Raw genomic sequence first — 18,056 nt, forward strand, 5'->3', positions numbered from 1 at the left:
TTGCTTCCTCTTCCGCCATGATTGTAAGTTTCCTGAGGTCTCCCCAGCCATGCTGAACTGTTAGTCAATTAAACCTCTTCCCTTGATAAACTACTCAGATTTATCAACTACCCAGTCTCAGGTATGTTTCTATTAGCAGCATGAGAACGGACTAATACCACCTGATACCACTTCTCCAACTCCAGAGCCCATCAGCCAGTTGTTCCAATATACTACCCACACGAATTGTGACCCTGACTTGAAGATAAAAAATTAGTAACTAGATGATTAATTAACATTGCTTCCACTTGTGAGTTCGGGAAGTACATATTCAAGGTGCTACCCCTAGACCAAAAAAATGTGAATTATAGACTTAGTTTTATAGACAGGGAGTAAAGATTCAGGGTGCTAACCTCCTGTATTCATGCAGTTATGAAAATAACACAAAGGAATTTAGCACAGGAGAGATGAACATACAGCTGTTTCTAAAACAGAGAGAAAGTTTCCCCAAGCAGAACAACGAAAGACTGTCTGTGTCTATCTCTTACTGAATGCATTCCTTAGACTGTTTCTTTTGTTTTAAAAAGTTTATATTTCAGGCCTGGTGGCATGGTTCACACCTGTAATCCCAGCACTTTGGGAGGCCAAGGCAGGCAGATCACTTGAGGTCAGGAGTTTGAGATCAGACTGGCCAACATGGTGAAACCCCATCTCTACTAAAAATACAAAAATCAGCCGGGCATGGCGGCAGGCACCTATAATCCCAGCTACTTGGGAAGCAGAGGCAGGAAAATTGCTTGAACTTGGGAGGCAGAGATGCAGTGAGCCGAGATTGCACCACTGCACTCCAGCCTGGGTGACAGCCAGAGCCTGTGTCAAAAAAACAAAACAAAACAAAACAAAACAAAGGTTTATTTTTTTCAATTACAAAGCAGTGTAAATTTATTGTACTAAGGCCTTTGATATATATATTGCCAAATTATCATATAGCTTGTTTTCCCAACGGTGTCTAACACAATTTGTTTCTCCAAGACCTTGCCTATTCTGGGTATTAGAGGTTTACTTAATCTCACTTCGCATTTTCATTTCCTTTTCTCTAAATTAAACAGTCTGTCCATGAACTTTTTGGCCATTTAGCTTTCTCATGTTGTTGTTTGTACCCATTCTTTACTCATTTTTCTATTAAAACATGCTTCGTGGCTTATAATAGCTTTTGTATATTATTAGCCACCTGTCACCTATGTTACAAAAATTTTTAAAGTTTGGGGCTTAACTTTTAATTTGCATATATACACACACACACACACACACACACACACACACACATATCTTCATATATAGGGATTTAAAATTTTACCTAGTAAAATCGATTTTTTCTTGTATTTTAACTATAAAAATCCATGAATCCTGTTCCTCCTCAAATCAGTTACCTATTATTTTATTCTAGTGCTTTATAATGTAATTTTTAAAAATTGAATACTTCATTCTATCTGACATTTATTTTGTGGGTATAGTACGAAGTTGAACAAATTTTTTCCAAATTAACTAATTTTCTTTTTCTTTGTTTGAAACGGGGTCTCATTCTGTCACTCAGGCTACAGTGCAGTGGCGATCATGGCTGACTGTAGCCTCGACTTCCCTGGGGCTCAAGCAATCCTCACATCTCAGCCTCCTGAGTAGTTGGGATTACAGGCGCATGTCACCATGCCTGGCTAATTTTTGTGTATTTTTTTTTGAGACAGGCTCTTGCACTGTTTCTCAGGCTGGTCTCCAACTCCTGAACTCAAGTGATCTGCTAGCTTCAGCCTCCTGAAGTGCTGGGATCACAGGCATGAGCCACCACACCCAGCCCCAAATTGTTAACTAATGTTCTAAACAATGTTTACTAAAAACCTTCATTTTCTCTTTTGAAAGGTAACAAAATATTCATACGATCCAAAATCTCCTTTTCACTTATCATGGTTCTGTTCTGCTGATATGTATCCTCTAAGTCTGACAGGCGAGCTCTCCATTATTACGTTTATTTTTATTTTTTTTTTTACGAGACGGAGTGTTGCTCTGTCACCAGGCTGGAGCGCAGTGGCGCGATCTCAGCTCACTACAATCTCCGCCTCCCGGGTTCAAGTGATTCCCCCTGCCTCAGCCTCCCAAGTAGTTGGGACTACAGACATGCATCACCACAACTAGCTAATTTTTTTTTTTTTTTTGTATTTTAGTAGAGATGGGGTTTCACCACATTGGCCAGGGTGGTCTTGATCTCCTGACCTCGTGATCTGCCTACCTCAGTCTCCCAAAGTGCTGGGATTAGAGGCATGAGCCACCATGCCGGGCCTCGTTATTATTTCTATTTGGCTATTTATTTGTAACTAGTACTTATTCTTACTCTGATATTTTTGTGACTAAATTAAACAGACTTTCTCATTTATAATCTCTAAATAGCTTCTGTTGTTAAAGAACAGGCATTAAATATCATTTATTTTAAAACAGGTTAGAGGCTGGGTGCAGTGGCTCATACCTGTAATCCCAGCACTTTAGGATGCTAAGGTGGGTGGATCATTTGAGGTCAGGTGTTCAAGACTAGTCCGGCCAACATGGCAAAACCTTGTCTCTACTAAAAATACAAAAATTAGCTGGGTGTCAGGGCACACACTTGTAACCCCAGCTACTTGGGAGGCTGAAGTAGGACAATCACTTGAACCTGGGAGGTGGAGGTTGCAGTGAACGACCTCTACAAAAAAACTAAAAGTTAGCCAGGCATGGCGGCATGTGCCTATAGTCCCAGCTGCTTAGGAGGATGAGGCAGGAGGCTTGCTTAGACTCAGGAGATTGAGGCTGCAGTGAGCTGTGAAGGTGCCACTATACTTCACCCTGGTGACAGAGTGAGAACCTGTCTCTATTTAGAAAAACAAAAGGTAATTAATTTCAACAAAAGGTATTCAATTCCTAATCATCTTATTTAAAGCTGTGACTCCCCCACCCTCACTTCCCTTAACCTGCTATTATTTTTTCCTCTATAGCACCTGTTGTCTCCTAACACTACATAGTTTATTTTGCTATAACTGCTGTCATTATTGTTGGTGTCAGCTCCTCAAAGGCAGTGATTTTTCTGTTGTGTTCATGGGTACATCTTCAGTGTCCAGAGCAGTGCCTGTTTTACGGCAGTTTTTCATACCTATTTGTGAAATAAATGAATTTTTTTAATCTGACAGGAATTTGGAATAATTCTTGTCCTATGTCCTCTAATTAAAATCTAACCATAGCTTTTAATACAGCAAGTAAAAGACGTTTCACTTTAATGACGACACCAATGAGTCTTTCCACAGCTACCCCTGGTCTCTATCATAGTTGTTACCTGGCGTCTATTTAGATAGAGTACACAGAAAGCAAGAGGCCAGAGCAACACTGGCCTTTCCACAAGCATGCTAACCACAGGTTCTTTAAAATGTCTGGTTTTGTTCCTTGAATCAAGGGGGCTGGGTGGTTCATACTGGATCATTTTCTTTCTTTCTTTCTTTTCAAGGCAGGCTATTGCTCTGTTGTCCAGGCTGGAGTGCAGTGACACAATCACAGCTTACTGCAGCCTCGACATCCCACGTTCAAGTGATCCTCCCACCTTAGCCTCCTGAGATCAGGGTGCCAGTATGGCACCTGATCCACAGGCACAGGCACACGCCACCACCATGCCCAGCTAATTTTTTAAATTTTTTGTAGAGATGGGGTCTCACTATATTGCCTAGGCTGGATTATTTTCTCTCAATAGAAAATCCATGTCAGAATAAAGATCTGCTCAAGGTTATAACCAATAACCCATGATGTGAGAGGCCCATGTGAAGAACAGCCTCAAGCCACTGGCCCCGAAGGCTTCCTGATAGGCCGTGGGGATAGAGAAGCAGCAGCAGCCGTGGGATCCACCAAAGAGATACTCACGATGTGGGGAGACTGCCGGCTCATCCCAATCACTGTCCGGTTGATCCTTCTCAGCAGCCGTTCCATTATAAGCTGAATGTGCATTGCAGTAGCGCCCTGTGGGAATACAGGATTTGATTCCATTCCTTCTGACTCAGTTTCGCTTTTCTTAAGGGAACTTCAGATAGATGAGTTTTGTCTTTAAATCTCTTTCTGGCTCTTCCCTACAAAGCAATCTCTTGTCCAAAAGTGGAAAATGGTCTCAGAATAGTACAAAACTTTATGAAGAAAATAATTGAAAATGATCAGTCGTAACATTTAAAAGATGAATGTGGGTGTGCAGGGACGAGTGCCTTCCTACTAACTCAGATCGCTCAGGTTCACTGAGAGCTCACTGTGGCCACTGACTCAACAAATAGTTTTGGGGGACCCCCATTAGCATGATGTATTCTGTTCTGAGGTTGAGCAGATTAGAATTGCCCAGGTCAATTAGGCACATGTGTGGGACATTAAAGGCAAAAATACAAAGCACTTATCACCTTCTGTGTTGTAGGAAAAAAAAATAAGAAATCCAAGTCAAGGGAATTGTGAGGGAGTAAATGTTTGTGTCTCCTCCAAACTCATATGTGAAGCCCTAACCCCCATCGTGATGGTATCAGGAGATGGGGCTCTTGAGTTGTAATGAAGGTTAGATGAGGTCATGAGGGTGGGGCCCTGGACTGATGGGATGAACATGCTTTTAGTAAATGAGATATCACAGATATCGATCTCTCTCTTCGCCGTGTAAGCACACAGCAAGAAGGCAGCTGTCTGCAAGCCGGGAAGAAAGATCTCACCAAAACTGAACCATGCTGGCACCCTGATCTCAGACACTCAGTATCCAGAACTGTGAGAAAATAAATGTCTGTTGTTTAAGCCACGCAGTCTGTGGTATTTCGTTATGGAAGGCTGACTGAGCAGACTAATGCAAGGATGATTTTGTATTCTGACTCTGTCATGTGTGACTCTGAGCAATTATTCAACTTTGCTGAGCTTGCAGTTTTCATAGCTGCAAAAGGGAGATAGTAACAGTTTTCTTATAGGAATTAGTAGGGCTGATGTAGTCATCAAGTGTGCTGAATAAATGTGTATTCCTTCTTTTACCTTCTTTCCCTTTTTTGTAGCTAGATATTACACTCATTTGGCTCCGACTTACCCATAGGCAACTTGACTTTTCATAGCCTCTATCTGTCCTTGCTTTATGATAGATATTTTGAAACTCCTGCTTAATGCTTCAAATAACTAAATCATTGCTCTCTCTCTCTCTCTCTCTATATATATATATATATATATTTTGCTTAACATTTTTATTAATTTTTACAAATTTAACTGGCAAAAACGGTACTTATCCAGCATGTACAACATGAAGATTTGATACACGTAATCATGTAATGGTTTCCATGGTCAAATTAACACATCCATTGCCACCCCTGCCATACATTAGATTCCCAGAACTTGCTCATCCTATAACTGACACTTTCTACCCTTTGACCAACATCTCCCCATCCTGCCCCCTAATGCTCTGCAGCCCCTGGTAAAGAATGTTCTACTTTCTGCTTCTACGAGTCTAACTTTGTTAGATTTCACATAGAAGCCAGATCAGGATGGCTACAGGAATTTTTTTAATTTCAATAGTCTTTGGGGTACAAGTGGTTTCTGGTTACATGGATGAGTTCTTTATTGGTGATTCCGAGATTTTCGTGCACCCATCACCCAAGCAGTGTACACTGTACCCAATGCGTAGTCTTTTATCCCTCACTCACCTCCTAGCTTTTCCCCAGAAAGTTCACCAAGTCCATTGTATCATTCTTTTTTTTTTTTTTTTGAGATGGAGTCTCGCTCTCTCACCCAGGCTGGAGTGCAGTGGCGCAATCTCAGCTCACTGCAAGCTCCGCCACCTGGGTTCATGCCATTCTCCTGCCTCAGCCTCGTGAGTAGCTGGGACTACAGGCTCCCACCACCACGCCTGGCTAATTTTTTGTATTTTTAGTAGAGACGGGGTTTCACCGTGTTAGTCAGGATAGTCTCTATCTCCTGACCTCGTGATCCGCCCGCCTCGGCCTCCCAAAGTGCTGGGATTACAGGCGTAAGCCTCTGCGCCCGGCTGCACTGTATCACTCTTAAGCCTTTGCAGTCTCATAGCTTAGCTCCCACTTGTAAGTGAGAACATGTAATATTTGATTTTCCATTGTTGAGTTACTTCACTTAGAATAATGGCCTCCATCTCCACCTAAGTTATTGCAAAAGACGTTATTTTGTTCCTTTTTATGAGTGAGTAGTATTCCATGATGCATACATACCACACTTTATCCACTCATTGGTCAATGGGCACTTAGGTGGGTTTCATATCTTTGCTATTGCAAATTGTGCTGCTATAAACATGCACATGCATGTGTCTTTTTCATATAATGACCTACTTTCCTTTGGGTAGATGCCCAGGATTGGGATTGCTGGATTGAATGGCAGTTCTACTCTTAGCTCTTTAAGGAATCTCTATACTGTTTTTCATAGTTGTTGTACTAATTTACAACTGTTACAGCAGTGTAACAGCATTCCCTTTTCACCACACCCATGCCAACATCTATTGTTTTTTGATTTCTTAATTATGGTATGGCTATATGTATTTTCATTACAGTATCAAGTATTTCAGGTCCACCCTCCCTCTCTGCTTCCCTCTGTCCCTTCCTTCTTCTCTCCCTCCTTCACTTTTTATTAGTCATTTACTTGTTTCCCATTTCCCTGAATGAAAGTGATTCATAAAATCAGCCTCTCCAGGAGATGCTGCTTTCACTCCATTTACATAGCATTTCCTTAGTGTGGCCCTAAATAGTTGTGCAGGTCACATGCTGTGCCCTGTGGGGAGGTATGAAATGAATAAGGCTCCTCTGAGCCTTTAGAGATTTCTATTGTGGAGGTGGGGGTGAGTGGCACATAAATTTTTTTTTTTTTTTTTGAGACTGAGTCTCACTCTGTTGCCCAGGCTGGAGGGCAGTGGCGCGATCTTGGCTCACTGCAACCTCTGTCTCCTGGGTTCAAGCAATTCTCCTGCCTCAGCCTCCTGAGTAGCTGGGGTTACAGGTGTGCACCACCAAGCCCAGCTAATTTTTGTATTTTTAGTAGAGATGGGGTTTTACCATGTTGGTCAGGCTGGTCTCGAACTCCTGATCTCGTGATCCACCCGTCTCGGCCTCCCAAAGTGCTGGGATTACAGGCGTGAGCCACTGCACCCGGCCAGGACATACATTTAAATAAGTATAACACAAGGATCCCCTAGAAGTTGGGCTCCTGGGGGTACGGTGCTTGCTTCTCTAGTTCACTGCCATAGTCCTAGCCGATCCCAGTGCCTGGAGCATAAGAGCAGCTTCCCAAGGATTTGTGAGCTGCATTCATAACTCAGTGTACAAAGTGATAAAATCCTCAAAAGAAACTCAAGGAGAGCATGGAAACAATGAGTAGAATTTGGCAGGACCACACCAGAGACAACTTCACAGAGGTGCTTCCTGCAGCTGGACTTGAAAGAAAGAGGACAATTCCAAAACAGAGCTGTAGGGAGAGGAGGGAATCCTGCAATGTTTTAAAAAATAAAACAAAAGGCAGGAAGAACAAATGTCAGTAATTAGAGCTTTAAATTAACTAAGGAGATGAGAGGACAAGGGAAGAGATATTGAGCTAGTGCACATATTTCAAAATGTATATGGAGGAAAAAAAAGTACCACCATGATGGACAAAAATGATTGAACTTACTACTTTACCAGAGCTCCATGATCGATAATTTTGACTGTCTCTGCTCATTACAGGGAACATAATATTGGGAAGACCAAAATAAAAAGCTAATTTAAATATCCTTGCGCAGGATTTAAATACATTCAAGTCATTTCCAAAGAGTCTTTCTGGGTGGTGAGAAGGTTGGTAGAGATGTTACGTATTAAAAAATAGGGTCAGAAGTGGAAGAGACCTAAGAGGTCATCTAGAACAATTCCTACATACAACGGACTAGACTAGGAAACTGAGGCACTGAGATATTTGCCTGAGGACAAATAGCTACAGAGTGGTAATACTGGGACTAGAATCCAATGCTCCGATTCTTGTGTTTCACATTAACTGTGATCATAAACATATGATTTCCAGAACACTGGATCCCTGGCTAAACCAATGTGCCAGACACATTGTTGCCAAATTTATAGGGCGTGGAGCTTTACTGTATTATTTTAAGGAATTACTGAGTTATAAGAGTTCCTTTTTTAAAGTATTGTGTTTATGACATGATTGGTCACATTTATGATTTTGGTGCAAAGTCCTTGGTTAGGAACAAAATCTCCAGTTGCTTTGGGAAAACGTATTCCATTTTATAATGTGGTTTCTATAAACATACTTAATTTAAAAAGGGGGAATGATCATAATGAATACATATCAAGTGAGCAGTGCAAAGAGTAAGTGGGCTACAGGGGCTTAGGGAAGTGGAGGGACAGAGATTGGGGGAGTAGCTAGAGATGGCAATGGTACCCTCATATACTTCTGAGGCTGCAGCATGCACTCACAGAAATGTAGACTTCCCAGTGCAAACCATGAGCACGAGAAAAGGTGGGCTGTGTTCAAACGGTGGTAGACCCTGACAGGTGAACTAACAGTTTGGCTATGGGAAAAGGTGTAGTATTCTTATCCTTTGGTAGAACAGAATCCCAAGATACTGGAAAGATAAAGAGTTTAGGTGAAGACAAAGAGTGGTTTTCCTGTTCGGTGGGAACACCTGTGCCACGAAACCACCACAGACATGGTGAGTATAATTTGCGGCAAGATACTTTTTTTTTCTCAGCCCTCAACTGTTCGAGTGAACACATTCTGCAAAGTTCTCCAGCTTCCTGTGTGGGGGCTCTGCTAGGCCTATGGGCTGTACTATTTCTAAGACATGGTGAATCCAGACAGGTTCAGCCCTGTGTTTTCTTTTTCTTTTTTTTTTTTTGAGATGGAGTCTCACTCTGTTGCCCAGGCTGGAGTGCAGTTGCACAATCTTGGCTCACTGCAACCTCTGCCTCCCAGGTTCAAGGGATTCTCCTGCCTTGGCCTCCCAAGTGGCAGGGATTACAGGTGCGGGTTACCATGCCCAGCTAATTTTGGTATTTTTAGTAGAGATGGGGTTTCATTTCATCAAAGCCAGGTTGGTTTCGATCTCCTGACCTTGTGATCCGCGCACCTTGGCCTCCCAAAGTGCTGGGATTACAGGCATGAGCCACTGCGCCTGGCCTTAGCCCTATGTTTTCAAGAGGGATGGGGGCCAGGTCACAGAGAAAACGCAAGATGAGAAAACATCATTTCCACTAGGTTCCAGAGAAAGCATCAATGTCCAAGAGGATATGGAAATGAGAACTTCTCAGCAGCTCAGAAATAACCGGTTGTTAGGCATCAGAGGATAAGAAGGAAGAGGTTTCCACATAAAAACAGAAAGGCCTTTGATTCTTTATTTATTATTATTATTATTATTATTTATTTATTTATTTTTTTTTTTTAGAGACAAAGTCTTACTAAGTTGCCCAGGCTGGTCGGTCTTGAACTCCTGGGCTCAAGTGATCCTCCTGACTTGGCCTCCCAAAGTGCTGGGATTACAGGCCTGAGCCACTATGCCCAGCCAGGTCTTTGATTCTTAAGAATAGTCACAGGGATCTCAATAGTGGGCACACTGGGCAAGCCAGGAAAATCAGCCTGCGGAAGGTCCCAGCAGTAATCTGACTTTGCACTGGAGGCTCTGGCCTCCCTAATTATCTCTAAAATGGGCACAGCCTGCCCTAATACCTGAGTTGGAAACTACCTGAGAATAGGAAGGCCATGGAGTCACTCCTGTCTGGTGCAAAGGGGCCAGTGTGAGCTCCGTGCAGCATCAATGATGACTCAACTCACCACATCCTTCCTGTCCAGCACCTCCAGGATGTTGCTCAGAAGCTGCGAGCTTGCCTCGTGGTCAGGCTTGCTGGAGTTGTCATCTAACTGGCCACTGAGCTGGTCCGTCAGCAGCGGCAGCAGCACTTCTCTGCACTCTGAGAAGGAAAACACACACAGCTCACACGCAGCAGTGCCACCTCCTGAACTACCTGTCTCCTTCCTGCAACGCTCTCCAGTACCAGCAGCTCTAAGCTCTGCAATCAGCCCTGCAGGAAGGCAGCCCCTCCAGCTCACCCAGGAACACCTGGTTGTAGGTGTGGAACTCCACTCTTGTTCAGTCTGCAGATGAATGAATTAAAAAAAAAAAAAAAAAGAACTTCACCTTTGCAACTGGATTATACAAACTAAGAAAATGACCCTTCCCACAGGTAAAGGTGGGAACTTAGCAAAATGTTTAAATTATTTAACAATTTCTCTAGCTTTTAAAAATGCCAACCTAATACATGAAATTGAGGTCATATGAAACAAATAAAACCAAACAAGTTATAGATTTTTTTTTTCAAAATTTTTTTCACCTAATGGAGAAAATGTACTGAAAGAAGTTCCTATAAATACTAAGCTTCCCTAGTACATTTCAATGACATTCTGCTCATGTATGTGCAGGTGTGTGGATTTCAGAAAGTAAGATATGACATATGTCTTCTGAGATCTTTGCTACTGTAACACATTTTATAATGAATTCAGGTACTCTGAATGCTACAGAAATGACTGTTAACAGTGATCACACTCTAATTAGAACTATCGAGTGCATGCTTGCTCTTCTGCTCAAACACCTTATCCTTACTATCTCAATTACCTTTTCTATATCCTTAAAAAGTTATCAAAGCATATTAAAATGTTTAGTAATAATTTACTTTGGTAATAAATGTTTTCTACTTAAGAGCATTCACTAGCTTTTGGCAGGCATTACCTCTACCTCCAATTGTGTCTTAGGAACATTTGCAATTTCTAAGTGCAAATTCATAGGGTCAGAAAATATCAGAGCCCAAGGAGGCTACTGATACGATCTAGCTCAAGTCCTTCCTTCCACAGAACTGGAAGCTGAGACTTGTAGAAGGCCACTCATTTGTCCAGTTACATAACTAGCCAGGGACAAGGCCAGGAAAGCTCTCCCCCCAATGATCCACTCAATTCCAACGTTGAGGAGTCCTGCTCGTCTTCGGATCTCCAGGCAATATACATACGTAACGTGAGGTCACCCTCTCTGAGCCCCTGACCACAGAGACCAAAAGAAGTCTCCGCAGCGACCTCACTCTAGCAAGTCTTGAGTTGATTGGGAAGGCCCAGGTGCTGGACCTCCTGTTTAATACCAGCGTTGGGACAGAACTACTTGGCTATTTCCTAGACTCTACTTACAAAGTGAAAAGTATTTTATCAGTGTAAGAGTTTTTTCCTTCCATGCCCCACTCCTCTCCCAGCAGAATACTAGTCATCTGGCTTCCACCAGCCTACCCCCTAAAGAAAAGGCTTGGCCAGGTGCGGTGGCTCATGCCTAAAATCCCAGCACTCTGGGAGGCCAAGGCAGGTGGATCGCCTGAGGTCAGGAGTTGGAGACCAGTTGGCCAACATGGTGAAACTCCAGCTCTACTAAAATTACAAAAAAAAATTAGCCGGGTATGGTGGCACACACCTGTAGTCCCAGCTACTTGGGAGGCTGAGGCAGGAGAATCGCTTGAACCAGGGAAGTAGAGGTTGCAGTGACTCAAGATTGTGCCACTGCACTCCAGCCAGGGCAACAGAGCGAGATTCCATCTCAAAAACAAAGGAAAGAAAACAAAAGAAAAGGCTTGCTTTATCATGTTTGCCAATTTCCCTGGTTTATCTGGTGTAAATCCTTCCACCATGGTCAATTTCCAGCTACTAATGTGATATCACTGAACGTGGGGTTGAGAAGGGATGCATGTAACCAGTTCTCCTGTGGGATCTAGCACATTGCTGCTTCCCTATCCCCTGGTTTTTAAGGTCATGCAATAAGTACAGGTTAAAGAAGAATTTCTTTTAAAAGGGTCATCTTTTTCCTACTTGCTTGTTACTTCCTGAGGTTCCTGTTTTAAAGACAAAATTCTCTAATTAATGAACCTCTTGCAGATTGCTCTAATTAAAGATTAAAGAACACATGATTTTGCTCTTTTAGGAACTGTTGGAAATGCTGAGCTTACTTTAGAATCTCCTTAAAACTGCTCTCTGAGGAGGTCCTTAAATACCAGCAAACAACTGGCAAGGATACTAATGACATTTTTTTTTTCTTTTTTTTGAGTCGGAGTCTCGCTCTGTCGCCCAGGCTGGAGTGCAGTGGGCTGGATCTCAGTTCACTGCAAGCTCCGCCTCCCGGGTTTACGCCATTCTCCTACCTCAGCCTCCCGAGTAGCTGGGACTACAGGCGCCCGCCACCTCGCCCGGCTAGTTTTTTTTTTGTATTTTTTAGTAGAGATGGGGTTTCACTGTGTTAGCCAGGATGGTCTCGATCTCCTGACCTTGTGATCCACCCACCTCGGCCTCCCAAAGTGCTGGGATTACAGGCTTGAGCCACCGCACCCTGCCAACATTTTTTAAAAAGACAAGTCAAGTGCTGACTGGCACGGTGGCTCACACCTGTCATCCCAGCACTCTGGGAGGCCGAGTTGGGCAGATCACTTGAGGTCAGGAGTTTGAGGCCGGCCTGGCCAACATGGTGAAACGCCATCTTTACCAAAAATATATATATAAAAAAAAAATTAGCTGGGTGTGGTGGTGTACACCTGTAATCCCAGCTACTCAGGAGGCTGAGGCAGGAGAATCACTTGAACCTGGGAGGGGGAGGTTGCAGTGAGCCGAGATGGCGCCACTGCACTCCAGTCTAGGCAAGAGAGCGAGACTCCATCTTAAAAGAAAAAAAAAAAGCAAAGCTCAAGTGTTAGCTGCAGAAATGGGGCTGGCATTTCAGCACACAGCAGTTTGTTTAATCCTTTGAGATGGAGTCGTGCTCTGTCACCCAGGCTGGAGTGCAATGGTATGATCTCGGCTCACTGCGACCTTACGCAGGAATTTTTGAAAGAGACTTACCTGACTGTCGAAAAAGAGCACTCTCTACTATCTTGGTCATGCAGTTAAGTTTCTGCCGAACCAGCTGGTTGTCAGGAATGCTTTGAATGAATTTGCAGAAGAGCACACTGGAAGAGAAACCACAGGATTAGGAGTGTCTTCGTTCTGCCAAGCTGAAGGCATTGTGACAAACTTTTCTCCTCCACTCTGAGATACGGGCATGGAGACATTTACATGGAAACTACAAAATGACCTGAGAGTTTATGACAAGGCAGCAAGGGAGACTTTATCCTCACTTACTGGAGGGCTCTGCCTTAGAGCTGAGTGTTTACATTGCCAAAGAACACCCTTGTCCATCATCGCTTTCCAGTCCCGCCTTTGTGAAAATGGCTTTCTTGGCTAACTCCACTCTCATGTTGACTGTAGTCTGACTTTGCACTGCTGGGATACTTAGGGGTAGGGCTGGAAGCACGTCATTATACACTATCTTTTGTAGTCGATTTCATGTCTGCATGTCTTGTTTTCCCAGAGAAAGTGCAAACCTCTCTCGGGGCAGGTTTTGGTTGTTCTTTTGCATCTTCCACAGAACTGAGCACCAAAAGGTATTCAGTTAATACTTCTTAGAAAAATAAAAGCCAGGTGTAGCAGCCCAGGCTCCAGCCAAGCAGGGGAGCTGTTTCTCTGTTAGAGCCAAGGAACAAAATTTTGTTTGGCTATTTACCTGAGCTCAACAGGATCAAATACAAGTTTGACGTCATTAATTATGCTAGGAAGGTACTTCAAAGCTGCCCCCTGTAAGAAAAACACCGAAGGCAAATTCAGTTGCCAGGCAAGACAAATACAGCATTTACTGCTTCATCCCAGGAAGAAAAGGCTGTGCTTGGAACTTAAATAGGGAACTGGATACAGATGCCCTTACAATAAAAAGGAAGCTGGCATTGCTCTACACGATCTCCTAAAATGCTTTTTCTGAAGATGCAAGGAAGATACAGCTTTCTGGTTTCTACTGCCAGCAGGCTCTGTCCACTTGGAGTTCATTTCTCTGCCTAAGGAGGTGGTTAAATTCTTTTTTTGTTTTTGAGACGGAGTCTCACTCTGTCCCCCAGGCTGGAGTACAGTGGTGCCATCTCGGCTCACTGCAAGCTCTGCCTCCCGGGTTCACGCCATTCTCCTGCCTCAACCTCCCGAGTAGCTGGGAATACAGACACCCGCCACCACGCCCAGCTAATTTTTTTGTATTTTTAGTAGAGCCGTGTTAGCCAGGATGATCTCGATCTCCTGACCTTGTGATCCGCCCGCCTCGGCCACCCAAAGTGCTGGGATTACAGGCGTGAGCAACCGCGCCTGGCCAGGAGGTGGTTAAATTCTTGAAGTCTCTCTCACAACATGGCCATAAAGAGCAAAGAATAAATATTAATAGTAAAGTTCACATTTGAGTCTTCAGGGATTATGTATTTCATATATTTTTTAAATTATGATAACAAAGACGGTGACTTTATACTTCCAGGTAAAATGAGGGACAAAAAATAAAAAAAATTGTCACCTATAGTAGCATTGGGATCAGTTTGCTGAAATCATGGGGTCAAACAGGGTTCACAATGGCCTTTCAAGGGATGTCTAATTGGGTAGCATATCCTTGGCAAACTGACATTTGAAAATATGAGCATCTGTAGAAGTTAAAATGGGCTGTTTATTTCCCTTTATTTTCTGTAAATCATACTAAAATTCATAAGCTATCCAGGAACCATGATTCATTCTGTTTCTCCCCCATGATATGGCCAATTCGAAGTGGTCCCAAAACATCATCACCACAGCCTAAGAAGAGTTACCCATGATGACGCCAGGCTGACCTTGATCTTGACGGCTTCCTCCAAAGGCCTGTCCATCAGCATATTGAAAGCAAGAAATAACTGGCGGATTGAATCATTAAACTCATCTCCATCTTTGCTCTGGCCATAAAATCTTAACAGGAAAAAGAGAAAAGCAGTTGGACTTTCCATTGTTAAAAGAAATTTTAAAATAGATTTGTTGCCTCCCCGACTTCTCCTTCACTGTATCCCCCTAATCATTCTGACTCACCTAATCAAGCCCCAGTCATCTGAAGTTTCGGGCAATGGGTTAGAGAAGCTGCTCAACCCAGAAAGGCTCTGATCCCCAGCCCAGCCTACAAAACCATTTGTTCCAGTCTAGCCACTGAACTGCCCATGCTGATGCTGGCCTGCTCTACCACAAGGGCCTTCCAGGACAAGACCCCTTAGTCTTCACTGATACGTGCTTGCCTTCTTTGAAGTACTATACTTGTCTTCAAAAGATCTGTCTATCGACTCGAAAGTGGGTTCTTTCTCTTAAGTAGAAATCAAGAGATATTTGGGCACTTTCCAAGAAACACAAAAGTCCCAAATGAAAGTGCATATGCACATATAATAGGTGGCAATTTCACCATTAACTGGTCAAGAATAGGATGGTTTGAATTCAGAATTTCATGCACACACTCAGACACACACACGTATGTTTAAATTCGTCTCCTCCATTCACCTATACCCATAGTACCCAAAGAATATGAACTTCACTGCGATAGTTAATCAGACGGTTAATGGTAATTCTCAATTCATCCATTTTACAGAACTAGAAAAGAACTTTATTTGCAATTTAGTCCCCAAAGTATCTAAAAATTAACACACCTACAACAGAACTCACTTGATTTCCCTGCTCAACTCTAAGTATTCCAAATGTCAGCAAACAGCACCGCCTCGAACCTAGATCCACCCCAAACCTAGATGTTATCTATGCTTCTTCCCTTTCTCTCATTGCCCCATCAAACCCAACAGGAAATCCTACGAGCTCGAATCAGTCCATTCTCTCCCTCTGCCTCTGAGATGGGGCTGGAGTATCTCACACTTGAACCACAATGGCCTCTGAAAGTGGTCACTGGCTTCTACCTTTAGCCTTCAATAATCCATTGTCCATGTGGGAGATGAGATGATCATTTAAAATACAAGCCCGATTGTATTACTTCTCTAGTTGTCCCCCAGTGGCTTCCCACTACACCTGGAATAAAATCCAAGCTCCTCACTATGGCCTACAAGGCCCCACATCATTTATTATTTGCTGGCCACTCCCGCTCTCTCTCCTGACACTGGATTCTCGTTACTCCTCACGCATCCACGCTTGGTGGCCCATAGGTTCCTGCCTGGGGCAGGTCCTGCTTCCACTAACCCTTTCCTGACATCTCTGGAGGCCGCTTCTTCATCTTTCCGTCTCAGCTCACATGATACCACCTCCTCCTCCACTCAGTTCAGCTCAGGCAGCCTTCCCTGTTGGCTCCACCACTCCAACATCGCCCTCATTTACAGGTTGATTTCTTTACTCCTTGCCTCCCTGAACTCCATGGAACCCACACACACCATCACAGTGGGAGCCTGGTCACATATGCCGCAAAAGCCCTGCACCAATGCAGAACACTTGGCACTCTATGTAGGTGACTTAATTTTTTTTTTTTTTTTAAGTACTAATAATAGGGAGCTGAGGGATTAAGATCAAGCTTCTCAACATCCTTTTTGGGGCAATTTACAATTTCTTCTTGGTGTTTTGCTGATTGAGGTGAACTCCAGCCAGGTAATGAGCTCATAAGAGAGATTTAAGCTCTGATAAAGGCAACAGGGGGACCAGGGACCAGGTGACATTCCACTGCAGCCTCCAGACATGGCCAGTGCACTGAAGTGATCATTAAATCTAAGCAACCAGAGGACGCACATTGCCAGTCTCTTCCCCAGCTCAGGTTCTTCTTTAATAACATATAAGGGAAAAGTAACCACACACAGGCCATCACAGACGAGGTGCAATGAAGCAACTCTCCTAGTCAATTTCACGGGTCCTCTGTCGCCCTAACCTTTCATTTTCCACACTCACCATCCTTTACTGTCCTATCTGGTGTCTAGAATGAGGACTCTGATGTGCTTTGACAAATGAGGAGGAAATGAACTAGTGAACCATCCATAAGAAAATACATTTGAATTTCACACTCAGGTTTTCTTTCTGTAGTTTAAAGGTGATACTAATTTTTGGACATCAGGGTTTACTATACAAACAAACTTTTGGGTAAGAGGATGTTCCCTTGGTAGAACGCTGCATGCCCCAACCATTCTCAATATATGGAAATGTACCGTAACTGGAAAATATAATGAACCAACTTTAAAAGAAGACCTTCTTTTTTTTTTTTTGAGATGGAGTCTTGCTGTGTCACCCAGGCTGGAGTGCAATGGTGCAATCTCGGCTCACTACAACCTCTGCCTCTCGGGTTCAAATGATTCTCCTGTCTCAGCCTCCCAAGTAGCTGGGACTACAGGTGCCCACCACCACGCCTGGCTAATTTTTGTATTTTTAGTAGAGATGGGGTTTCACCATATTGGCCAGGCTGTCTCGAACTCCTGACCTTGTGATCCACCCACCTCAGCCTCCCAAAGTGCTAGGATTACAGGCATCAGCCACCACGCCCTGCCAAAAGAAGACCTTCTGAAAAGAAAGCAAATACAGACACTGTGCATAAATTATGTGGGGGGAAAATACTGCTCACTTCCACCTGGGAAGGAGGAATGGTCATTCAGCCAGATGGGTTTTAAAGTCATTAAACATTTTTTAAAAGCAATTAGAAAAGTATATATTCATTTAAAAATCAAAAAGAATATAAAAAATAGCAAATAAAAATATAATAATATAACTAAAATGCTAAAAGAATAAAAATATAAAGAATGAAAAAAAAATTACAAGCCTGTCACCCGAAGTTTTTGTACTATTGACATTTCAGACTGGGCATGGTGGCTTACGCCTGTAATTCCAGCACTTTGGGAGGCGGAGATGGGCAGGTCCCTTGAGCCCAGGAGTTTGACACCAGACTGGGTGACATAGACAGACCCTGTCTGTACATAAAATATAAAAATTAGCTGGGCATGGTGGTGCACACCTTTGGTCCCAGCTATTTGGGGGACTGAGGTGGAAGGATTGCTTGAGCCTGGGAAGCAGAGTGCAGTGACCTGAGATCGTGCCACTGCACTCTCGCCTGGGCGACAGAGCCAAACCCTGTTTCAAAAACAAAAACAAAAAACCCTAAAAAAACTCTAAAGAAACAACAACAACAAAAAAACCACTTTAGCATGTTATCTATCCAGTCTTCTTCACTA

General features: G+C 43.2%; 1 protein-coding gene across 4 annotated transcripts in view; it reads right to left on the reverse strand.

The window, feature by feature from the left end:
• Positions 1 to 18,056, reverse strand: part of LOC105482043 (dedicator of cytokinesis 5) — a 232,257-nt gene that overhangs the window by 58,022 nt on the left and 156,179 nt on the right. For 3 of the 4 annotated variants that reach the window (XM_071068477.1, XM_071068476.1, XM_071068479.1), the window contains 5 exons: positions 14,730 to 14,841; positions 13,601 to 13,671; positions 12,901 to 13,007; positions 9,817 to 9,953; positions 3,907 to 4,002 (listed from right to left, as the gene is read on the reverse strand). In XM_071068477.1, the coding sequence (XP_070924578.1) occupies positions 3,907 to 4,002; positions 9,817 to 9,953; positions 12,901 to 13,007; positions 13,601 to 13,671; positions 14,730 to 14,841 (523 nt within the window). The remainder of the gene's footprint in view (positions 1 to 3,906; positions 4,003 to 9,816; positions 9,954 to 12,900; positions 13,008 to 13,600; positions 13,672 to 14,729; positions 14,842 to 18,056) is intronic. The other variant, XM_071068478.1, reaches the window with a different exon arrangement.

The sequence above is a fragment of the Macaca nemestrina genome, chromosome 8 (genome assembly GCF_043159975.1).
Source record: "Macaca nemestrina isolate mMacNem1 chromosome 8, mMacNem.hap1, whole genome shotgun sequence".
Taxonomy (NCBI): Eukaryota; Metazoa; Chordata; class Mammalia; order Primates; family Cercopithecidae; genus Macaca; species Macaca nemestrina.